General features: G+C 46.1%; 1 protein-coding gene and 1 long non-coding RNA gene across 2 annotated transcripts in view; one reads left to right on the top strand and one right to left on the bottom strand.

The window, feature by feature from the left end:
• Positions 1–287: 287 nt before the first annotated feature.
• On the top strand, positions 288–26081 carry LOC102552634 (uncharacterized). The gene is made up of 3 exons (XR_005499058.2): positions 288–2445; positions 15912–16064; positions 19746–26081. It is a non-coding gene; the product is annotated as an uncharacterized LOC102552634 (long non-coding RNA).
• Positions 16066–26082, bottom strand: part of Gtf2h1 (general transcription factor IIH subunit 1) — a 28038-nt gene continuing 18021 nt past the window's right edge. Inside the window, exons 10-15 of the mRNA NM_001399644.1 lie at positions 24881–24969; positions 23430–23547; positions 22399–22489; positions 21842–21957; positions 19133–19225; positions 16066–17033 (exon numbers count right to left, since the gene is read on the bottom strand). Coding sequence (NP_001386573.1) covers positions 16947–17033; positions 19133–19225; positions 21842–21957; positions 22399–22489; positions 23430–23547; positions 24881–24969 — 594 coding nt within the window. The 3' untranslated portion in view covers positions 16066–16946. The remainder of the gene's footprint in view (positions 17034–19132; positions 19226–21841; positions 21958–22398; positions 22490–23429; positions 23548–24880; positions 24970–26082) is intronic.

The raw sequence follows: 26082 nt of genomic DNA, 5'->3' as shown, positions 1-26082 counted from the left end.
TCCTGGGATGTTCCTGGTTAGCAGGTCCCTGAAAAACACTATCACAAGGACGCAAGTGACTTTCCACTGAGGTCAGTACTGGAAGAGGGAGCCCCACGTCCTGCCAGTCCCCAGTGTGGGTTTCCATTGCAAAAGATGTCCCTTGTCTAACCACAGCAGGGGAGGGTCCATCAGCTGTGACGGTCTTTCCTGCTGTTACTTTGGGTGGCAGGAATAGTGACAGACTTGCTTAACGAAAATGAGTATGCAGCTTGCTGAAGAGGGGACACTGGTGGGTGGGGGTGGGGGTCAGGAGCCCTATCTTTTTTGAGCAGGCAGGGTGGTGAACATGAATTTTCCCAGCACTTTGCAGGTGGAGGCCAGAGAACCGGGAGTTCAAAGGCAATCAATCTAGTTATGTAGTGAGCTTGAGGCCAGCTAGGCTGGTGGGAGTGGGAGTAGGGAGATTTCTTGATAAGACCCTATCATTCTTTGACCCCCGAACAGACTGTTTTAAACTTCTCCTACAAAGTGGAGAATTATATTCTGAGTCTTGGCTCAACGAAACAATGGTAAATTATTGAGAAATACCAGGGGGATCAAATCCAATTGAAAGTATGAATACGGTCCTATTTGTCATTCCCTGGGGTTGCAGTGGGAAGGGACAAGGGCTGAGCTGTGAGGCTGCTGGCTGCTTTCCCTTTAAACTGTTTATACAACACTTAAGTGCTCACGTCTCAGAAAGCAGGTTCTAACTGGACATGAAGCTAGGCGAGGCACCAGGCCCTGCTCCTTGAGCATATTCAGATGTCTCCTGCCCTAGAAGGCAGTGTGATCATCTTTTTGTAGGGGGTCATAGGGGCTCTGGTTCTGCTTCTCAGCCTAGGATTTTGCTAAAAGGGGTCAAGGGAAACCCCAGGTGCCCTACAGCAGAGACCTCAGGCTGTGGGGAAGGCTCTGCTTGTAAAAGCACGTTCCGTTCACTGGGTCCTTCATGTAGGGCTCCTAATGGTTTCCCCATGCATTCATATGTGTATGTATGCATGTATGTATGTCTTGTACTGAAACAGGGTCTCATTTATCCCAGGCTGGCCTTGAATTCACTGACGTAACCATGAATGACCTTGAAGTTCTGTTTCTATTGCCTCTTTATCCTGCGTCTCATGACTCCTGACCTCCTGTATGTAGCACTAACTATGAAACACAGGGCTTGCGTGTCTGGAGGAACTCTATCAGCCGTGTCCCATCCATAGTCATCCCCCCACCCCCACCTCACTCACTGTCAAATTATTTTTACCCTAGTCCAGAAACCAGAATAGGAATTTGTACATTTATTGACAACCTTCCCGAAGCATAAAATATTTAACAGCTTCAGATCATACAACTGGGAAACACACCCACCTTTCAAACTACTACACTAGCTTCCCTCGGGCCACACTGCTGCCTGAACTTCCCGCTGGGCTGCCTGGGAGGACATCAGGGAAGTAAGTAGTCACCCTTTGCTCTCTAGATATCTAAGGGCCAAGGTGACCGACTGGTCCTGCCTGGCAGAATCACCCAGGGCTGTGGCAGGAAGGTCTAGGCAGCTCACTAGGCCACAAGGGTACTTTAAGGTCATCTAGTCAGCCGCCCTTTCCTGGCACCTCCTTAATCTTGTATGGCTCTCGTGTGTGTGCAGGGACAAGCCCCGCCTCTGGTGCAAATGCTTGCGACATAAGGCTATGTCCAAGCCCATCTGAAGGTTCCTTATCCCCCAGCGCTGTAGTCACAGAAGACACAGATGCTTCAAAGCTCTTCACAGCTCAGACCTGTCTAGACTTATCAAGTCAGAGGGACATGTGGCTCTGCGTCACTAGGTCCTCCACAGAGGACATTATTCATTCAGTGGTGGTAACTCAGAGGTCAGAGTCTCAGACCCAGTCTTGGGCCCTCCCTGATGAATCTGCGAGCCCGGACGTCTCCCTGGTCTCAGGGCGTGGCTCTGCAGCTAGTCTCTGGCTTCTGGGTTTTTCCACTCTACCAGGCCTCTTACTGCAGCTCTTGCTTGGGGGTAGGTGTGGCAATTGGGCATTGAGGATTTGCTCTGCCAGGAGGCCACACCCCAGCTATTAAGGTTGCTGGCCTAGAGGCCACCTCCCCAGGTCCCTTAGCCCCAAGCTGAGCTGGCTCTCCAGCACCCAAGACCCTCCTCCCCTCTTCTTAAAGAGGCTGCTTGTCAAGTGCAGATGGGCCTGAGCTCTGCCAGCATCTCCATGACAACCAGAGCTCACAGCTTCCTTCCTGGATCAAGTGCTTGCACACTCATAGGGCTTCCTTGTAGACCCGGAGATTGGCTGTGGCCCCAAGTCCCAGACTCACACACCTTACCATCACGTGCTTTCAGTATTTAAGGGGGCTACTCAACAGGTTGCCCTGAAGACCTCAGACCCTGCAGGACTTGTTTGAGGAAGATCTGAAATGAGGAAGGTTAGAAACTGTCTTTTTTTTTTTTTTTTTTTTTTTTTTTTTTTGGAGGTGGCCTAACTGATTTCTCTTGGTAGGCTCCAGTGTTTAAACTTTTTCAGGGCAATGGGTGAAAGGTAAAACTCCACTCCGTTAGTTGGCTTTAGACTTTGTTCCCTGGATGTGGAAATGGGGTGACAGGAGATGGTCTGCAATTCTTAGGCCAGCATCCAAAATGTTTCCACACCTGTTCCATCAAATGGTCCCGGGACAGTAGAGGGACGCCAGGCCCTCAGCCTGTCTGCTTCTCAGGGTGGAATGAAAGACTAGGGAGAGAGTGATCAGCAGGGGAGGGAAGGGAGGAGGGAGGGGGAGGGGAAAGGGATGGAGGGGAGGGGGAAAGAGGGAGAGGAGGAGGAAGTGAGGGAGAGAGGGGGTGGTGGGGGGAAGCCAATCTGCACCCTGGTTGGCCAGTCGACTCCTCTAAGGGGTGGGGGTGAGACCAGGAGAAGGAAGCTGAATAGGGGCAAAGTAACCAAGTGCTGGGCTCCTCTTGGTGGCTGTGCCTGTCTCCTTGACTTCTAGCTATGGAGGAGGCAGAAAACAGGTCTGAGCTTCTTCTCCCACCTAGTCATGTGGTCTAGCAATTCACAGCTCCCCTGCTTCCTCCCGGATCTGCCTCCTTTCCCTATTCAACTTCTTTTCCCGTCCCTCATAGGAAGCTCCATCTTTGTTTGACTGACTCTTTGGGTGTCAGGGAGGCAGACTTCAGGATTAGAGACTTTAAGAGAACCGGCAGGGAGGAGGATTTGGGTCTCTAAGGGCTGTTAATTGACATAATAAAGGACTAGGGAATTCTTCAGAGGAGCTGGGCTCTCCGGAAAATGGGGGTTCTCTACTCTTTAGAGTAAAGCACACATTTGAGCTGTTCTGAATTATATATATATGTATATATATATATGCATATATCTATGCATATCTAGTTGTTCTGGAACCGTTCTGTAGACCAGGGTGGCCTCGAACTCAGAGATTTGCCTGCCTCTGCCGGGATCCAGCACCCTGCTTGTTTTGAGTTTGTTTATTTATTTATTTATTTATTTATTTATTTTTGAGACAATGTCCTGCTATGTCTTTGAACTCCTGATGCTCCTGCCCCCATCTCGCAGTGTAAGAACAGTGTCAGAACCTAGTCATTGCTTTACCTTGGTCCTCCTGGTGGCCGATGGTATTGGCAGGTAGGCACTTACTGGCACACTGCAGATGGGACTTCTCACCTGGAAAGTGAGTTGACATCAGAGGGTATTGATGGTAAGACGCAGGCCCACACTCATGCTGCTTGCTTCCGGCCTCTCCCGGATGGGGTGTCACAAAGCCTGTCTACCCATGCTGTGAATCCCTCCCTCTCAGGAGGGACTAGAGGAGGCTCTCCCTTCTTCCCAGGATCTCTGATTCCCATCAGTGACCGCCCCTAGTGCTGGGGCTTAAACAGGCCTCAGAGGCCCACCATGCTGTTGACCCTCTGTCTGTCTATCCATGGCATTAATAAAGCTTGAAATAAACTCCCTGGTCTCCAGTAATCCATTCCAGGAGCCTCATGCTAGGATTACAGGCATATTCACCACCACAAATAGCTTGAAGTTATTTTTGATTATTCTTTTTCAAGACAGGGCTGACCTGGAACTGACGATGTAGACCAGGCTGGCCTCAAGCTCACAGAGATCCACCTGCCTCTGCTTCCCTCCCAAGTGCTAAGATTAAAGGTGTGTGCCACCACTCTTGGCTGATTTTTTGATTCTTCTTATTCTGTTGCTGATATTAAAAAAGAACAAACAACAATAAAAAGAAACAAAAACACAGCTTTTGTCTTAAAGGGAATAAGACGGGTTTCATTCTGGAACCATTTGAGTGGCCCTAACCTGGGAACATAGTTACCCCAAATTCATGTTCCAACCCGGAAGCAGTCTTACAGAACAAATAAAATCAGAAATCAAAGCAAGTTGGGAATTCTTTGGTGGGTACACCAGAGAGACAGGTACGGCACGATGAGGGTGATGTGGACCATCTAGGCCTGAATCGCTGTCTGAGCTGCTTGATTGGTAGACGCTATCCAGTAGTCGTTAGGTTTTCTTCTGGCACAGAGCTGGGCCTGAAATGGCTGTTCCAGAAGTAGCCCAAGAGAAGACAACTAACTTCCGGACCAGCGGCTTGCCACCATCTCCACAGCGCTGTAGTCTGTCAGTCTCTGCAGTCTCCGCCTCCTCCCGGATTCACCGGGAGAGCAAACCTCACAGGCCTAGGCCAGCAAGACAGCTGAGTGGCTGAGGCACTCGCTCCCAGAATCTATGGCCTGAGTTCAATCCCCACATTGGATCCCACAAAGCGGCTGGAGAGCCAGCTTGCAAGAGCATGAGCTGTTCTTTCTGAGGACCCAGGTTTGATTCCCAACACCCACGTAGTGGCCCACAACAGTCTGTAACTCCGGTTCCAAGAGATCAAATGCTCCTCGTTTTTATTTTCCTGATCCCTGTGGGCACTGCACACATGGTACACAGATACACCTGCAGGCGAAACACCCATACACATTGAAAAACATCCACAAACGAACAAACGTTGCTCTCTGACCTCTACACACTTGTGCCCGTGCTGCACACTCACGAGCGTGGACACACACAGTAGATTAAATAAAAATTAAGAAAAGATTTTCAATGGTAATCCCTTAGACTTTCTGAACATTTCATAGGCAATAACCCTTTCAAATCTCATTTGCTTATTACGACCTTTCTGTTGAGAAGGGAAGGTCACCCTGTTTTACAGGATTGGAATTTTAGGTAAGGTGACAAAGTCAGATGTGCTGGAACCAGGCTTCAGTGACATGAAATCCGTGTGGTATCTTGGCATGTGTCCTTTGTGGAGACCAGGCCTCTAAGAAGGGCAGGGACAGGTCAGTGGATGTAGCTCTGAGGACAGAGTACCCAGTTCAGCGGACCCCAAGGCTCAATCCCTCAGCACCACATAATGGGGGCTCTACACCTGTAATTCCAGCCTGGGGAGGTAGGAGCAGGAGGAGATAGAACAGGTCATTCTTAGCTTTACAGAGTTTGAGGCCAGCCTGGGCTATGGACTCAATAGAATGAAACAAAACAAGAAAGAAAGAAAAAAAGCCAAAACAAACAAAACTCAGAGCAGAGACAGTGCCTTTCAATGGCTCCCAAGTGAGCTGCCAGGCCTCGCTGAAGAGCCTCTCAGAAATCTAACGATGCAGAAGAAGCAATGAGGCTGACGGACGGCACAGCTGCACAGGGGCTGATTCACGGAGCTGGGCAGCAGGAATGTGCTGGCCCAAGCGAGCATCAAGAACAGTTCCTGTCAGCCATGATGCTTCATCAAGCTCACGGGGCAAGGGGCAGGATCAGAGAGAGCGCAGGGGGATGAAGATCCTGGGGAGAGAGGATCCAGGGCCCAGGAGTGGGGATGCAGGGCCTGGGATGGGGGGGGGGAGTGGGGGGGGATGCAGAGCCCAGGAGGAAGGAATGCAGAGGAGGGAAAGAGGATGCAGAGCTCAGTGGGGAACTCAGGGCCTAGGGAGTGGGAGATATAGGACCTAGGGCAGTTTTCAGGGCCCAGGAAGGGAGGACTCAGGGCTTAGAGGGGGATGCAGGGCCTGGGGCGCGGAGGAAATCAGGGCCTGGGGGGACACTGGGTTCATGCTTAAAACAGAGCAAAGGAGGACAACCCTGTGAGCCGCCCCCGCCTTCTCTCATGTCTAGATTTTTGAGAATATGGACACGGACCTCTTTCTCTCCCGGAATGAAGCTCATCAGTTTCCCGGGGGCAGGGAGGTATAGGCAGGAGGCCCCAAACCCTGACACTGTCCCCCGGGAGTCTGGTCACTATTTACCACAGAGGCGACCTTGGAAGGAGAGACTGGACTTTCATCCACTGTCCTGGGCTTCTAGGCACGCCATTTATCACCGTGAATACTTTATATCTGTGAAATAAGAAAAGCAGCAGCCCTACCTCACGGTTACATTACTATTATCTGATTTTCGTTTGTCCTGCTTGTGAGATAAGGTCTCACTGTGTAGCTCTGACCCGCCGGGAACTCGATATGTAAACCAGGCTAACCTTAAACTCACACAGATCTCAAGTGCTGGAACTAAAGGTGTGCACCAGCAAGTCTGGACTGGCTATATTTAGGGAAAACACAGCGCTGGTGCAGGGGGATTGCTCATGAGGCCACAGGTTCCTGTAGGAAATGGGTTGGAGAGGAATTTGTGGCCACCTCTCTAGAGTTTATCTGTTTTTGACTACCAATGACGCTCAGAGTTTTATTTGTATTTATTTACTTACTTTAAAGGCAGGATCTTACTCTCTAGCCCAGGTTGGCTTAGAATTTACTACTCTGTAGCTCAGGTTAGACCCCAGCTCATGTCGATCTGTCACCTCTTCAAGCTCAGAGTTCAGTTGGTCCTGCGCCAAGATCTGTTCCAACTGCTTGCTCTGGTGAGAGCTACCCCAGAACCTGTCCTCCCCACCACCACCCCCGTATTTTTGTGCCATATGTGTGTGTGTGTGTGTGTGTGTGTGTGTGTGTGTGTGTGTGTGTGTGTGTGTTTTGACTCTTAAAGAGAAACAGACTCTAACGTAGTCCTAGAGTTCTAGAGTAAGGGTTTGAGCTGTTGAGGGAGGGGCTTCCTGTTCTGTTTTTTTTTTTTTTTTAAATGTAGTCCCTAATCTACAATGTAAATGCATGATTGTTTATGGCTATTGTCACAAAATGGCTGGTCTCCACCCCTCAGGAAGTTCATTCAGAAAGGCGGTTCCACAGAAAAGGCAGTGGCTTCCCTCAAGCTCATGATCACCTGATTAGATAGATATATGCAGCCCTATACTTGTCCACAGAGCAAGGAGCAAGACACAGGTCTCTGACCACACACTCACTCACACGCTGCCTGGATGAAGTCCTGGGTTGGATTCCCGGTTCTGCCATCCCCTGGGAGGATTTGGCAAGTTCCTTGATTTCGTAGGGTCAGCATTGAATGAGAATGACATTTTATAACTTGTTGTGAAGCTTAAATGTAAAGATCTAGGCACCTAGTAGGTGTCCAATGAAACCGAGAGACTCCCCTTTGAAATCCCTTTTGGTTGCGTGTTGACCTGAACACACCTCTTAGTTGGCTCTCGGGAGCCAGGGGACCTTTGACACTACCGCCTAGCAAACTGGTGTCACCTAATCAGGACAGCTTGACTCAGTGTCAGCTGCTGTCTCTATGGCTGAGGAGGAAGCTTCTAGGTGTCAATTTCCAGCTCCTCCCACATCCTCAGCCTGCTTATCAGAGGCTTTGCACAGGGTGCAGAGTTCAGTGGTTGCTGGGAGGCGGCCCTGCAGGCCTTTCAGATTTTATTCCAGTCAGGGGACCAGGAGAAGGAGAGCCCCAGTGCTGAGCTGGAAATGTGTTCCTAAAGTCTGCTTCGATCTTGTTTGCCATTCCTGAAAGCGCCCACACCGGTCTAGCACTCTTCTTTGAAGTGTCTATTTCTCTTGAAGCCCCCCTCTGCAAATACACATCTCATACGCTCCTCACCTTTCTTCTATTTGTTCTTTTAAAGGGTTTTATTTATTTTATGTATGAGTACACTGTCGCTGTCTTCAGACACACCAGAAGAGGACATCAGATCTCATTACAGATGGTTGTGAACCACCATGTGGTTGCTGGGATTTGAACTCAGGACCTCTGGAAGAGCAGTCAGCGCTCTTAACCACTGAGCCATCTCTCCAGCCCCCACTTAACAGTTCTTAATGCTGAATTGTGCCTACATTCTTTAGAATGTTGGTAAGGAGTTTAGAAGCATAAGCTAGTCAGTGAGAGGGTTTGTTGTTATTTTTACTTTTTTTAAGTGGCTCCCCATACCCCAGGGTGACCTCAAACTTGCTTTGTAGTTGAGGATGTCTTTGAACTCCTGACCCTCCGTCTTTCCACCTCCAATTTGCCATGATGACTGCTGTGTACCACCACGCCTGGTGCTCAAAACTGATCCCAGGGCTTCCTGCACGTTAGGCAAGCTCTCTACCACCTGGGCTCCTAAGAGCGTTGATATTATCAATGTAGGGCAACTAGCTTACAGGGATTGTAGATCTACCCTTCTGTGGAGTGTGTGCGTGTGTATGCATGTGTGTGTGTGTGTGTGTGTGTGTGTGTGTGTGTGTGTGAGAGAGAGAGAGAGAGAGAGAGAGAGAGAGAGAGAGAGAGAGAGAGAGAGAGCATGACAAAAGCTGGCCCTCAAGGTTGATATATAGCTGGGGCTGGCCTTGAACTCCTGATTCTCATGCCTCTGCCTCCTGAGTGCTGAGATTGAAGGTGTGAGCCACCATATTTGGTCCTGGTCAGAGTTTCCTGTCATCTTTAAAGGATCTTGGAGCCCCTCCAAATCTCAGTTCTTTAGTAAATCTATTTTAATTCTAGAAAAAAAAAAAAAAAAAAAAAAAAGAACCAAAAACCAAAAAAACTATCTCAGTCAGACAGAAAGGGGCAGCTGAGGGTTAAGGCACCCTGGCCAGCAATGCTGGCCTTTTCATACCACTCTGGAGTGTGGGGACTGAGTGAACAGAGCACACAGAAACTCATCCCATGCGAGTATGGGGAATGGGAGGGTATCCTGCCTGAGGGAGCATGGCAGACAGTGTCCTTAATTATTCTAGGCATCTTCTCTCTTGGTAACACCTTTACCAACTGTGCAGGCCTAGACTTGGGTTTTGTAGGTCTGTTGCTACACACACCTCCATGCAACCTTCAGTAAACCTCTCAAATTAGACAGTTTAAAGGTGTCCAGACCTGGGCTGGAGAGATGGCTCAGAGGTTGAGAGCACTGACTGTTCTTCCAGAGGTCCTGAGTTTAATCCCTACCAACCACATGGTGGCTCATAACCGTCTGTAATGGGATCTGATACCCTCCTCTGGTGTGTCTGAAGACAGCTACAGTGTACTTATAATAAATAAATCTTTTTTTTTTTTTTGGTTCTTTTTTTTCGGAGCTGGGGACCGAACCCAGGGCCTTGCATTTGCTAGGCAAGCGCTCTACCACTGAGCTAAATCCCCAACCCCCATAAATCTTTTTTAAAAAAGGTGTCAGGACCCTTTTATTATTTTGCTTAAGAAAAGTGTACGTGCTATTAATTATCGAAAAAGTCTGTGAAGTGACCCTGAGAGGGAAGAGGGGGAAGGAAGTAAGGTTTAGAGAGAACCAGTTCAGGGCCGCAATAAGGAAACTGAGTAAAGTGTAGCAGACTGCAGTGGCTGACTGAGAAGTGATAAGGGGCAGGGCAGGAGGTCAGCAGACACGATGTTCTCACATGTACCTCTTGTCCCCTTTGACCTCTTAAATTGTGCACCTGTATAATTTTGCAAAAAAAAGTTGGCTGTCCACCAAAGTCACCACCATCACACCAGGTGGAGCTAATAAGCGTTGACCCGCAGTCTGGAGATGGTCATACCTAATGAACAACAGGACACCAGGGATCTCTCATTGGGGGCTTGACACTAATCCAAGGGCCTCATGTTTAGCTGCTTATTCAATCTTCCCGATAGATCTGTGAGTAATGCTATCGTGCCCATTTTACAAGCGAGGATAAGAAAACACCGTCAGATCAAGTCACTGCACTGGGACCTGCTACGGTTTGAGCTCTGGATGTTAAACTGTTCTTTTTTTCTGGTAGATTTGTATCTAACTATTCGTGGGGAATGGAAAACTGTTCTGCAAGTCATTCCTTCTTGCCCATGTTACCGTTTCCATAGGAACCCCCGGTATTTAATTCTCAGGAGATATGAGCCTACGGCGATGGTCTGGAAAACAAACCCTGTAGACCCAGTTATGTCTGTGTGGCTTTCCTGGCAACATCACATCCCTCATCATTGCTGGGGAGTGAACTCCCTCCGGTCATGCGGCCAACATTCTACCCAAGGCACATCCCCAGTGCTAGACATCAGGATGGGCTTTTCTTCCATGAGGTTCCTCCCAGGGAGGATGTGGGGAGGACGGGACAGTGAGTTCACAGTGCTAAGGCCCTGTCCCTTAGAGACCACCAGACAGTTTCTGTAGAACAAACACAGGCCTGGTCGGGCTGGGTAAGCTGCCCAAGGTCACAAAGCCAGTGAGCTACAGTAGTTGGGCTCTGAATCCAAATAAGCGGAGTCCACAGTCTGTGCCCTGCTGGACAGCTCTGTGATGCCATGTCTGCTGCCCAGGCTAACTTCAGTTACTCCCAGAAGCCCGCCGCCGCCGCCGCCGCCGCCGCCGCCGCCGCCGCCGAACACACTTCTCTCTGCTCCCTTCTCTCTGGGTTTAAAGGTAGAACAGTAAGGTTCTGTTGGAACAAGCAAAAGTCCAAGGATTTGTTTGAGCCTGCGAGCCAATTAGAGCAGGTACCGGAAACGGCAAGTCAATGGATAGGTCCAAACTTCACAGGAGTCTGGCTTGGAAAGGCAGGGCTGCTACTGGGTTCCTCTCTGGAGTAGAGCCCTTTGCCAAGCATTATCTGAAGGGCCATGGGCATAGGTCTCTGTGTCTGGAAACCTCAGGTTTCTGGTGAGAAAAAAGAATCCAGGGGCTGGGAATTTAGCTCAGTGGTAGAGCGCTTGCCTAGCAAGCTCAAGGCCCTGGGTTCGGTCCCCAGCTCCGGAAAAAAAAAAGAAAAAGAGAAAAAAGAATCCAAGTACTGAGGATTGTCTATAAGTTAGTGTGGGGTGTTAGAGCCAGCATGAGACCTAGCTAGGTCAGGGTAAGCAAAGAGATCTTTTCTACGTCACATACTTCACTATGGCGCACATCTTAAAAAATGAGTCATGCGGCTGGGCGTGGCGCGCATGCCTTGAGCTCCGGGACTCAGGAGGCAGAAGCAGGTGGATCTCCGGGAGTTTGTCAGTCTGGTCTACAGAGTGAGTTCCAGGACAGTCATAGAGAAACCCCGTTTCGAAAAACCAAAAAATAAAATAAAATAAAAATAAACAAATTATGCTTTTTTTTTTTTTTAAAGACAGAGTCTCATGTAACCTAGGTTGTCCCCAAACTTAAGTAACAGAGTGTAGTTTTCTAGTGTTTGGGTTTCTCGTGACCAAAGCAACTTGGGGAGGAAAGGGTTTGTTTTGTCTTATATTTCTGGAGAACAGTCTATCAATGAGGGAAGTCAAGCAGGAACTTAAGTAGAGAAGGAACCTGGGGTCAGGAACTGAAGCAGAGGCCATGGAGGAGTGCTACTTACTGGCTTGCTCAGCCCGCTTTTATAACAACAGGGCCACCCAGGGGTGGCACCACCCACAGTGAGCTGGGTCCTCTACCACCGACAAAGAAAATTCATCAAAGGTTGCCTAGAGGCTAATATAGTGGGGGCATTTTCTCAATTGAGGGTCCCTCTTTCAAAGTGAACCTAGCTTGTGTCAAGCTGATGCAAAAACTATAGCCAGCACAGACAGAGGATGGTCTTGAACTCCTGACCCTTCTGCTCATCTCTCTGGTGCTGGGATTACAAGCATATATGTCCACACCCAGTGCTTTTAAAGGTTTTTTTTTTCTTTTTTCTTTTTCTAGGTGAACATTATTGGGCAGTAATAGGTACTTCACAGCTCTGTTCTTTACTTAGCTCCTAGGTAGGAAGACATTTTAGGTACTGAAGGCCTCTGACGTCTACTGACGTCTAGGGAAGCTGACAAGGAGGCAAGTCGTTTCTTGACTATCACCAGCGTGTGGGGGAGCCTTGTTTGCTTTGCCCATGCTTACTGTAACCGGCGCACTAGGACATAGGTTTGCAATCCATTCCCGTGGTAACAGGTTAAGTAAAAATCTCTACAAAATTTCACCCACTCCAAAGGAGTGGTGGCCAGGTGGCTGGAGAGGCAACTCGAGCTGTGTTGCTTTGGGAGGGTGGGAGGAGCTCCTATTTTTAAAGACATCGTGTTGCCATATGGCCCTGGGTGGCTCAGCACTCAAGAAAAACATTAGAGTGGCTGGAAACTTGTGGTGTTCCTTCTGCCTCTTCCTCCCTAGTGCGCCAACCTGCCTGGCAAGGGGCAGGATCTTAACTTAGTCGGTTTGAGACCACTAGATGGCAAGGTTCCCAGTCTCTTTGGTGACTTTAATCCACATCCAAACAGGGAGGCGGATTACAGCCACGCCTTAATCAGGTTAAGGTAATGCCCCAGCTCTGAACAGTTTAAGGGCTGAAAATAACTAAGACCGCCCTGGCCTCCAGAACTGGAACAGCTGAGTCTTGAACAAGCTAAACTGGGAAAGGGCAGAGGTAACCCTGAGGAATCCCAGGCAAGACCTGACACCGGAGACAGTGGATCTAAGTTTAAAATCGGCAGCTTTTCAACCTGGCTCTAGTGTATGCAGTGCAGGAAGGTACATCCTGGGTAACCAGTAACCCATTACCTTTCCAGAAGGAAATATCAGTCATGCAGTAGGATTTCAGACGAAGCTTATGAACCTGCGAGCTGTATCTGCCTGCTTCTCAAACCATTGGTAAATTCCAACCGTCACTTGGTTAACAGCTCAGACTATTATTGTGCGTGAGTGTTTTGCTTGCATGTACGTGCGCCATGAACATGCTGGTGCCAAGAGACCCCTGGGACTGGAGTAAATGAACAGTTCTGAGCTGCCATGTGGCTTCTGAGGATCAAACTTGGGTCCTCAGCCAGGACAGCAGTGCTCTTAACCACCGAGCTGCTTAACTCCAGCTCACTTCTGTCTGTAGAACAGTCTTTGGGATCCTCTGCCTCACTGGCTGCTTTGAATAGGAAGTGAGATACGGCAGTTATGAGTTCTGGACACAGCTGGTTTATGACAGCCCTGTTAACTGCTGCTATTACCATCCAGAAACTTGGGGTGATATTGGGGTTTTAAGTGGTAAAGTTTCATTTTTTTTCTTTAAGATTTATTTATTTATTAAGTACACTGTAGCTGTCTTCAGACACACCAGAAAAGGGCATCAGATCTCATTACAGATGGTTGTGAGCCGCCATGTGGTTGCTGGGATTTGAACTCAGGACATCTGGAAGAGCATTCAGTGCTCTTAACCGCTGAGCCATCTCTCCAGCCCAGCTTCATTTTTTTTTAAAACTACATTTTTAAAAGAATTTTATCACTGTGTTGCCTGATTTAGGTATGTGTACCACATGCAGTGCTCACAGATCAGGAGAGGGATTTAGATTCTCTGGTACAAATGAACTGCCATGTGGGTGCTGGACACTGAACTTGGGTCCTCTGAACAAGTGCTCTTAACTGCTGAGCCATCTCTCCAGCTCAAGTTCATATTAAACATACTACAAACACACAAAGAAACAAACTATGCCAGGTGATGGTGCACATGCTTTAATCCCAGAAGCACTTGGGAGGCAGAGGCAGGCAGATCTTTTGAGTTTGAGGCCAGTCTGGTGGTCTACAGTGAGTTTTGTGACAGCCATGGCTACACAGAGAACTGTAGACCAGGCATGTGCTGGCTAAATAATTATTTTTAATTATGTGTGTGCACAGATGTAGGTGCCTACAAAGGTCAGAAGTATAGGATTCCCCTGGAGCTGAACTGACCGGTGTTGGGAGTCCTTTGATTTTGCACTTGGAATTGAACTCAGGTCCTCTGGAAGAACATTACGCACTCTAGCTGCTGGGCCATACCCCCAGCCCTAAAGTTCATTTTAACAGGATCCCAAAGCTAAACTATTTAATGTCTAAGACAGACATAAAGTGGAAACCCTACATCCCCTGATTCCTTCACACCCCTGTGGCACGCTCACGTAAGGGTGTTTCTTGAAGACTGATGCAGTTCAGTCCTGAACTTGCTGTGTAGCTAAGGAAGACCTTGAACCTCCAATCCTCCTGCCTCCACCCTCCAGTGCGTGCATTATAGGGCACCACACAGCCTGGGCTGTCTTTTTCTATGCCAGGGGTACCTGGGATTGAAACTAGGGTCTCTGGCATGACAGGAGGGTGCTATACAATCTATGTCCCCAGCCCCTGAAGTGACCCTTTCCACTCTGCTCTCAGGGCTCCACTCCCCTTACCTTCCTAGTCAATTACCCCAAAGCCTGGTAGATTCTGGCTTCCCCACCTTCCAGCTCTTCCCTTAAATCACTACCATACACACACACACACACACACACACACACACACACACACACACACACACACACACACCATGTACATCTCGAACAACTTCACACTCAAAACTTTTCTTCCACCTCTACCAATGCCTAACACATGGGGCTCGGATTTCTTACTTGGGTGTACAAAGCCATTTACAATCAGAATTAAAGCCACTTTTCCAAGCCAGCTACGGTGGCTCAGGTTTGTAACTCCAGCACTCAAGAGGCAGAGAGGACACTACAAGTTTGAGGCCTCCTGGTCTACACACTGAGTTCCAAATTATTCTAAGCTACACAGTAAGACCATTTCACATTGAACAATCTGCCCCCACCCACATACCCCTTTCCAGTTTCCAATTCTAACACTTTCCTTGTTCGCCTAGCAGTTGGGAATCTTTGAAAGGGCTCATCCCTTTCAAATGACTTCCACTATAAACCTTCAACCTCCAAGGCAGTTTTATTATGCAGCTCAGACAGACCTGGGGCTCTGGATCCTCCTGTTTCTACCTTGAGTCCTGGGATTACAGAAATGGTCTATCCTGTGCGGCAAAAAAACATTAATGGTGTCTACCCCAGTCCCGAAACTTTCTCCTCAGGCTCCTTTATGAGCATTATTTCATCTTTGTTTCTTTGAGACAGTCTCTGGAGCTCTCGCTGTAGACCAGGCGGGTCAACTCAAGAGCTCTATGTGCCTCTGCAGCCGTGATTAAAGGCGTGCCAGGACACCTACTGCTGCATCCTTTTCTCTACCGCAACACTCCAGCTCTGCTTATGCTTGCCAATCCCAAAGACATTTCAAACCTTTTCCTCTTTACTGCAATTACTCCAAGAAAACTGTGTTAGTAACGTTTGAAAAGCACCTGTGAAGCTGTAATGTGATAAGGCCTCTCTTCCTTTTACCAGCTGAATTTATGGAGGACATGGTCTGCTGCATGCATGCTGTTATAATAATGAGTGTATGAGTGTGATAAGCTGGGTGTGGTGGCACAGGACTTTAGTTTCAGCACTCTGGAGGCAGAAGCTGGTGGATTCCTAAGTTTGAGGTCAGCCTAATCTACATTAACGGCAGCCAAGGCTACACAGAGAAACCCTGTCTTGAAAAAACAACAGAAAATAATCAGTGTGGAGCTTCATGGTAGTGGTGGCTTAAGTATTTAATCTCAGTGCTCTGTGGGCAGAAGCAGGCAAATCTGAGTTACAGGGACAGACTGCTCTATATAGTGAATTCTACAACAGCTAGGACTACCATAGTGAAACCATTGAAAAATATAACATACAGCTTACAAATATACTTTAAAGGTGCACGGCGTCTGGAGAAGGTTTTGCTTTTGCAGTGTTTAATCCAAGCATCTACAGTTGTTTGCAGAGACAGGAGCTGACACGAGAACAAATGGGGCATGACTCCGGAAAGAGCGCGGGTGCGTGTCACCAATATTCGTGTCATACTTAGGCTCTTCAGTGACTCTGCAGTGACCAAGACAGTAGCAGTAAAGACACCGAGAGAAGCAGGTATGAGAAACTTCCTTTATTCTTCTAAACAGGTGAAAATAAGCAATTCTTATATTTCTCACTTGTAAGATTTTTAAATTCTTAAAAATGCAATTTTCTTTTCAAAGCACATGCCATCTTTAAAAAATTCTCAGCAATATACATTTGCACCCAAGAAATACATGCAGCATCACTGCCGTCTGACAATGTCCTGCACTAACCCACCGACTCCTGCACATGTGCGTTCTACTTGGGGACTCAGAACACAGGCTTCAGTGCAACACTTATTTCCGTAGGAAACACAGGCCCAGTGGCGTCTTCTGACAACTGTTTCCCAATGGCTGAGCACAGCCTCCATCTGCCTTAAAGCACTCTCCCCCGTGCCGATGAAAGAAACAACTAGAATTCAGGAGCATTTGAGGATCCCAGTGCGGGACCGAGGAGGGATACTTAGGGCTACCCTGTGCCACAAAACTTACGCAAAAATTTACCTAGAAAACAAAACTGAAAAAACTCTTAGATTTTATCAATGCACCGTTTTAAGTATTTTTTCTTTTAATTTTTTTTTTTTAAATTTTGAAAGCAGCTTAACGTGAATGAAAAGCAGTTCCTGAGTAACTGCAGTAAACAGTCTTTAAATACATATACATGTACACATACATATGTATATATCTGCAACTTAGCTCATTTGGTTCTGCCTTAGTTTACCTCCCCAGAGTTAGGTGAATCCCGTCCCTTCCTCCTCTCAGTTATCATGTGCAAGTACAACAGCGTCAGCTCCGGGAGTCGGCAAGCTGCAGATGTTTCCCTGGTGTGAGCATCTGCTTGTCCTCAGCCAGGTTTCCAGAGTCACTGCAGGTCAGTTTTTTTTAACCCACAAAACCTGTAAGCACCACAAACACTTCACGTCTTCTTCATCAGGCGCCGGGATTGCCACGAGTGCAGCTTGTTGTAGGCCGTCTGTAGCATCTCCTCTATGTGAGTCACCAGCTGAGAGAGACAGGGAGACACCGACTGCAGTGAGTAGTCAGGGAAGCTAATGCTCCACAGTCCAAGTCTGCCAAGTACTTGCCAGTGCACCCCAGTCACCAAGGCAGGCGAGTACAGACCCTCAGGCAAAGGTGCACCACGTGTAAGCGCTGGTGCAGTGTAGGGTCTAGGCTGTCACCTGCTGTCTCTGGGCTGTGACACTGTGCCTGCTCATTAACCAGCACCAGAATGTGAAAGTTACCACCACACTCTAGGCCTACCTTTGTGCAATGAGAGCCAAACCAAGTTGATTCTCAATTTAGACACTAGTCAGCTGAAGGGGAGCAGGAGAGCAGTAGGAACACCTTTTCTCTGTGAGATGCTCAGTCTGGCTTTGAACTTTTAGCATCTCCCTGCCTCTGCCTGAGTGCCAGGATCATAGGCACTCACTGTCATACCCGACTCAATGCTAAGGTTTTACTACTTCGAGAGTTCTGCCTTCATGGTTCTAACAAAAAGTCAAAGGAGCACACTAAGTCTTGAGGTCAGAAAGTCTTGGAATGTGCTTATGTGGTTACAGTAATGTCTTCCTATGTTTATCATTCTGGAAGGAGTGGGATAGACTTGCTCTCAATCCTTTAGCAGGCCAGTGATTTCGATCTAAGAGAGAGATTTAAGTATGGCCCCACCCCAGCTGTATAGGCAAGACAGCAGCAGAGCACTTGCCTAGAGTATGTAAAGTGCAGACTCAATATTCAGCAACCCCCACTTCTAGTCCACTTCTTCAGGGGAGGAGGGTATGCATTGTCTGGAAAATGTAGCAATTCCTCTTCTGTTCGACTGGTAGCAGTGGCTTTACAGTACCAGTGAGATGCATTTCATATCCTACACACAGCCTGTGAATCCTCAACACAGTGCACAAAAAAAAAATCAACTGAGATGGCAGAGGGCAGAGACCCTGCTTAGTGTTCTTGGCCTGCTCTAAGAGACATGCAAGGCTCACGGGGAAAACCCTAAGAGATGAAGATTTTGCTAAAGCCCATTTCTGATCATCCCAGACACATCCGGATGTCATGTTTGCACACACTACTTCTCACAAAGTCAGTTTCTCTTGAAGAAGCCTCTTCAACACTGCACCTAGGTCTGCTGGAAGCAGCACTAAAGACCCATGTAAAGCACCCGTGTCCCACCACTGGCCCTACCTGCTGTAAAGCACCAGCCAGGAACGTCACCTGTTAGCCACTGCCAGGTTGTTACAAATTAGTAATGGATTAGGAGGCCAGAAAGCCTAACAATCTGAGCTTGACCCCACATCCTACTTGGTTTGGAGAGAGAACTGACTCTACAAGATTCTTCTGAGTGTGGCATATACACACCTCCATGCTGCCTCAACACACTACATAAAATAAAACAGAAAGAAAACAGTAGGATGACTTTTATAAATGCTGGTAGGGGCACTGGTGTGTAGCCGGATAGGGCACTCAGGATGTTTTCACCAACTGGCAAGCACTTGTCTCTGAGACGGGTCTCATGTAACTGGGGCTAGTGTCCTGAGAACTCTGGGATTTTGGTTCCTTTTAAAAAACCCAGAGATGTTATAAGAATACGTTTTCATTTTAATTCCAGGTGTGAAGGTGCAGGGCTGCTTTGCCTCAGCTGACAATGATTTGCCTCAAGCTCTAGCAGAGCTATGTTTGCCAGCCGCAGACACAGCTTCTGTGATTGAATTCTGGGAACTTTTCAGAGGGTTCCTAACTGCCATGGCCCAGAGAGGTGGGGTGGGGGTGGGTTGTGGATTGTGATTAGCTGTGCTCAAGAAACAAGAAAGAAATTAGATTCACAGACCTCCATCTCTCTCTCTCCTCCAGTAATTGGGGGTAAAACAGGGTTGCGGGGGAGATAAAAGCGTGGGAAAAAGAAGAACCCACAAAGTAGCAAAGGCCAGCTGCAGGCCAGCTTAAGAACATGTACGGTATATACTGTTTTGAATGCAGGGCATGTTTTAAAATTAAAAATAGTATATGGAGCAAAGAAAAGAACAATGTACTCATATGTGTGTACATATGAGAACAAAGTCAATTTCATCATTCAACAGAGAGAGGCAGACACCTGGAGCTTACGTTTGTGCTTAAATACTGCCTCCGGATCTTTTCTTGGAATGGGCAGAGCTTTGTAACTTGGAACCGTTCCAAATTACTCTTCATTTTCACCACCTAAAAAAGATGAGAAAAAACAAATTATAGAGAAATTGCAAAGAGCCTGCAGGAGCCAAAAGTCTGTCTTTTAGGCTTCGGTTACAATGTGTATATTTCCGTACTCATCACTTACCTTTAGACTTATAATTTATATCCCACATATTTAGTCATGTGAACATAAACACTTACAAAGAATTAGTTCATAGTATTTTAATGCAAGCATCTTTTATTCAGTAAACGTCTCAATCACTGTTGACGTGAACACAAACATGCAAAGAGGCCATTTCATACTTTTTAAAAATTTCTTTTCATTTAGTGTGAACATCTTTTATTCAGTTAAGTACGTGCCTTAGTTACAGTTGTAAACGGCCACACAATGTCTGACTGTGTGAACAAGCCATGCTTTCTCAGCCAGCTCTCCTCTGTAGGCATTGAGCCTTTTCTACTTCTTCAGTCTTACGTGGTGACATGGGAACAATTTCTCTAGCTAAACGTTTACACACATCCTAATTTCCTTATGTAAATGTTTATTCTCTAGCTCTCGAATGGCTTTAGTGGTTGATTTTATACATGCAGTGTTCTGCCTGTGTGTGCTGTGGCCCTTGGTGGAAGGCGTCTGTCTATTGGAGCTGGAGATACAATGACTGCAAGCCACATGGGCGCTGGGAACCAAACTCAGGCTCTTCGAGAACAACCACTCTCAGCTGCTGAGCCATCTCTCCAGGACCAGCTTTAAGGCAATTTCCTTGTTTTTTCAAGACAAGTTTTCTCTGTGTAGCTCTGGCTGCCCTGGAACTTGCCCTGTACACCAGGTTGGCCTGGAATTCACAGAGATCCACCCACTTCTGCCTCCCAAGTAGAGGGATTACAGGTATTTGGCACCATTAACCTGGCATTTTAAGGCAAAATTTTAAATGAATTCTAGGGTTTTTTTTTTTCGGAGCTGGGGACCGAACCCAGGGCCTTGCGCTTCCTAGGCAAGCGCTCTACCACTGAGCTAAATCCCCAACCCCTTAAATGAATTCTAACTAAAGAACATTTACAATTGTGGAAAACAGACTCTCTTTAGCAATTCAGTGTTAAATGTTCTTTGCAGTGTTAAACTGCAATCTGAGTGATTCTGACCTACCTGGGTCCACTCTGCCTCCTTCCTAAGGGATCAAACCCAGTATCTGGCACATGGCTTGCCTAGCAATTGAGCTAACAAAGTTTCTCTTCCTTTCCCACCCACTTTTGTGGTGCAGGGAATCAAATTGGGTCTTCATACCTACTACTCAGGGCTGTAGGTATGGTCAGCCTTTTTTGTTTTTATTTAGTCTCCAATATGTGTAGTTCAGTTTTTTTTTCAGGAGTTTTTTCTTTTTCTTTTTAATAAAAAATTTTATTTATTTTATATATCTGAGTACACTATTGCTTTCTTTACACCAGAAGAGGGCACCAGATCCCACTGCAAATGATTGTGAGCCACCACGTGGTTGCTGGAATTGAACTCAGGGCCTCTGGAAGAACAGTCAGTGCTTTTAACAGCTGAGTCATCTCTCCAGCCCATTTTTCATTTTTTTATTTTTATTTTTTAAAAAAGATAGGGGGGTTGGGGATTTAGCTCAGTGGTAGAGCGCTTGCCTAGGAAGCGCAAGGCCCTGGGTTCGGTCCCCAGCTCCGGAAAAAAAAAAAAAAAAAAAAAAAAAAGATAGGGTCTCACTTCATAACTCTGGACACCTTGAACTTCCTTTTTAGACCAGGCTATCTTCAAATTCTGGAATCTGTTCTGGAATTAAAAAGGCTTTGTCACCATTGCCAGCTGTGCATTCCGCCTGGTTGTTTCCAGGATTCTCTAGCGTGCTGCCTGTAAGGTCCTATGACCACTGTTTTTATTACATAATTTTTATACAGGATCTCACTGTGAAGCTCTGGTTGGCCTGGGGCTTACTGCCTGCCTCAGTCTCCCAAGTGCTGAGATTAAAGGTGTTCAGTGCCCCACCTGACCCCTGGGCCCATAATTTAATCTTTTCTCCTTTCTTTTTTGCTGCTGAGTGAGTCTTGGACTTCAAGCATACTAAACAGATGCTCTGCCCCAAGCTTCTCCGTCTGTCCTGTCTTTCCCTTAATGTTTGCTCAGAGAGCAATTTATATAGGGAAGCTAGTATTACTAGTGATGCTACAAATACTTTGTTAATTGCGTCTTAATAGGCAACAGGAGTTTTAAATTTTAAGCATTTGATGCTAGAGCTCAGGATGTAATTTAGTGGTAAGCACTTGTCTGTATCTCTGGGGCTAACCATAGGAATACAAAAAGAGGAAAAAAAATCCACTGCTATTTGATGTCAGTTTTTATATTTTATTGTTATTTGTGAGTTTGATCAATAACAAATGTATCAAATAAACAGCAAGCTGAGTCTGTTTTCGGTCTAGAGGTAGAGTGTTCTAAACTGTATGCTCAGAGTTATGCAACTGCCATGGCTCAGTTTCCTAATCTACGAAATGGGTCCTATGATCAATACTTCTCCATAAAGAACAGGGAGGTTTAAATGGTGTATGAATGCCTAACAGTCACACTAAGCTGGCACATGGTGATGCATGCTTGTTTCTCAGTCATCACCACAGTAGCTGGTTGTATTTAGAATCAGTTCTCACCTTTTCTTCTAGGAATGGTGTATTAACAGGAAAGCAAGACCAGAAATGCCGCAGAAGCTCCCCAACAGCCACATACAAGTGTTTCAATTCAGACTGAATATCGTTTGGCACCATCTCTGCAAACAGAAGAAGAGAGCCCTAAGGCAACAGCTAATCCCACAGTCCAAAAATGCCCACTCTAGGTGCTGAATGCAAAGCTCAGAGTGCAGTGCACGCACAGCTTGAAGGAGGTCCAGGTTACCTCCCCTGCCCCTAAACCCATCCTCACACGCCCACAAACTTTCAGCAGAACATCCCAACCCACTAAAGAAGAACGAACACAGCGCTGCTGAGCTGTCTCTCATGCTAAGCCCGGCAACCTGAGCTCAGGGATCACAGAGGAGAGAACTGACCTCTGTAAGTTGCTTTCTGACCTCACGTGCTATGACCTCCACATGTGCCAGGGCACTGCCAACTTCCTCACCCCCCATAAAGAAATTTAGTAATTAGAAGACAAGCCAGCACAGCCTTAGCACTAACTGAAGCAAAGAGGAAAAGGGAGGTGGCCCACCACGTACGGTTTACTGCTTGCTGTGTCCCTCCCTGCATAAGTGCTCCTCCAGGTGACAGGGCTGTGATGGTGCTACTAGCAGCGCTGCTTGAGAGAACCTGAAAGAAACGAGTCAGGAACTGACTTAGTCCCCCTTTGCATCTGCCTTAATACTTGTTTTACTCCTATGCAAATACACTATATACAGCAACCAGAATCAACAACTTTTCTTGAGGCTAGAAATAGTCCATGTAGAAAACTCCTCTGGGGGCTGGAGCAAGCACTGACTGCTCTTCTGAGGTCCTGAGTTTTCAATTCCCAGCAACCACATGGTGGCTCACAACCATCTGTAATAGGATCTGATGCCCTCTTCTGGTGTGTCTGAAGACAGCTACATATGAGTATATGAATAAAATAAGTCTTTTTTTTTTTCCGGAGCTGGGGATCGAACCCAGGGCCTTGCGCTTGCTAGGCAAGCGCTCTACCACTGAGCTAAATCCCCAACCCCAAAATAAGTCTTAAAAAAAAAGAAAGAAAGAAAACTCCTCTGCTAGGAATATAGTAGACTCCATGACAGAGATCGGACTCTTTGGAGCTGAGTTAAAAGTGGCTGTGAGCTACCTCTGTGGGTTCTAGAAGCCAAATGTGAATCTTTTGAAACAAGAACAGCACACACTATTAGTTTCTGAACCACTTAACCTCTCTGCCTCCTATAACTTTGATTTCTGAGGCTTTAGTTAACTATACTAAGATACTTCAGTTTGCCAAGCTTGACAACCTAAAGTCAACCTCTGGAACCCATATACTAGACAAAACCAAGTTGTCCTGTATGCTTCGAGTTCTACAATGCTTTGGCTATCAGTTTCCTAATCTTTGGGTCTGAGTTTCACACAATTACTTACCTATGGCTCCTACTCCACTATATATTTTCCTGAAAATGGCTCACAAAACCCAATATAAAAAGCAACGAAATGTTCAGTTGTACAGTTCAACTGGCTATGTTTACAACCTGAAGTAGTAGCTATAAGAATTCTGGCCTTAAAACAGTGGATCACCTACCTGAGTTAACTTGGGTGTATAAGCTTCCATTTCTTGTCTAATACTTTGAAAAGAATTAATAATGTCCTGACTTGTTGCATACTGTAGTGACTGAATTGGAGTAGGACCATGATAATACCTGGAGATTAGCACAGAAGTAACAAATTATAAAGGGCTCAATATCTGTCTTACAAATATTTAGCAACAACAAAACATTCCCTCACAGCAAAAGTGATACTACACTTAAGGGAATGTAAAGCTATTTAGTTTCCTGTTTATGTGAGTACACTGTCACTGTCCTCAGACACACCAGAACAGGGCATCGGATCCCAGTACAGGTGGTTGTGAGGTGCTAGGAATTGAACCCAGGTCTTCTGTCAGAGTAGTCAGTGCTCTTAAGCACTGAGCTATCTCTCCAGCCCGTTTTATTTTCATTATTATTAGTTGTTATGTGGTAGTAGGCAGGTATGGGCATGTGGGGGCAGATGCTTGTAGAACCTAAATATTGGATCCCTGGAGGTGGCTTCCTAGATAGCTGTAAGCCACTTTTGGGTGTTTGAAATCAAAGTAGGGTCCTCTGCAAGATCACCATGAGTTCTTTGCCACTGAGCCATCTCTCCAGCTCTTGTAATTTAATTTCCTTTTCTTAATTTATTTTATATAAGTACACTGTAGCTGTCTTCAGACACACCACAGCTACAGTATATTCATATAAATAAAAATGAATAAAAAAAAAAAGCATGAAAATCCAAACTCTGAGGACCTACTGCTACACCAGATGACCTAAGCTGGGTTCCAAGTGGACGGAGGGAACTGATCCCAAGCTGACCCTGACTTCCATACTTGCTGTGACACATGCATATAAACCACGTAATAAAAATTAGTTCTCTTGGGCTAGAGAGATGGCTCAGTGGTTAAGAGCACTGACTGCTCTTCCAGAGATCCTGAGTTCAATTCCCAGCAACTACACGGTGGCTCACAACCATCTGTAATGGGATCTGATGCCCCCTTCTGGTGTGTCTGAAGACAGTGTACTCACATACATAAAATAATCTTAAAAAAAAAAATTGTTTTCTTGTCTTTAGTCATGTAGGATACATTCCAGGCATGTATAAAAGTTAAAAAAAAAAGATTTATTTTATGAACGTTTTGCCTGTATATATATATATATCTGTATCACTTACATGCCTCGTGTCAGGAGGGAGTTGGATTCCCTGGAATTGGAGTTCTGAATGAGTCTTATTAGCTCAGGCTACCCTTTAATTTGCTGTACAACTGAGGATATCCTTGAACTACTGCTCCTCCTCCTAAAGTCACAGTTGCACACAATTATACCAAGTTCGTAAAGCAAACTTTTAAGGAAATTTGTGTATTGCACGTTTACGGCAACAAACTGACTGTAGCCTTGCAGAGGTACACACACTCTGCACTGACTGCTGCGTAAGAATTTCGCTTCAGTCAGCCAAACTCACCTGTCTGACTTCTTGAGATTCAGTGCAATCGTTTTCACAGAATTGTTGTTTCCCAAGTCTTCATATTCAATGGATTCCTGTAACTTTGCCTGCAATTAATGACATGCAAGGTATTTTTGTTGGAAACTGACTGAAATTTCAGAGCATAAAAAATAAAGCCCGTCTACTGTGGCTAAGCCAGCGTTCTCACCAATAACCAACACGAATACTGGTTCCTACACTGTGGTTATGTGATTATATATAAAAACCTTTTTTTTTTTAATTTTTTTTTTTTTTTTTGAGACAAAGTTTCTCTGTGTAGCCCTGACTGTCCTGGATTACTCTGTAGACCAGGCTGCTTTTGAACTCAGAGATTCACCTGCCTCTGCCTCCTGAAGGCATAGGCCACCATACTTGGACTTTTTTATTTTAAAGCATGAGTGATATGTAGTTTATGAGACAAAGACCTTTGATCCTTCTGCCTGCTGAAGGCTAGGATTATGGGTATACACTACCGTATCTGATGGTGTGAGCTCTTTTTGAAGGAATGTAGACATCCTCTATTTTAAATTGGTCATACATATCCTGCTATTACAAGCTGAAAATACTGTACATTGAAATGCGTTTTAAGTCCGATAACGCTATCATAAACATAAGTAATTGTAAGATGGGGCACATCTGTATGTCACAGTGTTTTGTAATTTATTGTTTGGTGCGGGGAACTGAACCCAGCACCTGTGACTCTTCAGTAAGCTATTTCCACTAAGCTATACTATCTCATCTAAATCTTTGCATACCACGCCCTCCTTTCCTTAAATGTGTAGAAATGGAAGAGTGTAAACCTCTAAACTTTACATATGTACTGCCTGTCAGGTGTCTAAGTGTATTCTTCCTACAAATGGGGAAGAGAGACTTAGAAAAAAATGAAGTTCAGCAAGCAGCTACTTCTATCTACACTTCCTCAAATGACTTTTTAGAGAGATGTTTTCATCTACAAAATACCAGTTAAGAAAATATAGAATCGGGCTGGAGAGATGGCTCAGCGGTTAAGAGCACCCGACTGCTCTTCCAGAGGTCATGAGTTCAATTCCCAGCAACCACATGGTGGCTCACAACCATCTGTAAAGAGATCTGATGCCCTCTTCTGGTGTATCTGAAGACAGCTACAGTGTACTTATATATAATAAATAAATAAATCTTTAAAAAAAAAAAAAAAAGAAAAT

This window comes from Rattus norvegicus, chromosome 1, assembly GCF_036323735.1.
Source record: "Rattus norvegicus strain BN/NHsdMcwi chromosome 1, GRCr8, whole genome shotgun sequence".
NCBI classification, from domain to species: domain Eukaryota; kingdom Metazoa; phylum Chordata; class Mammalia; order Rodentia; family Muridae; genus Rattus; species Rattus norvegicus.
This window is presented reverse-complemented; position numbering and strand designations above follow the sequence as displayed.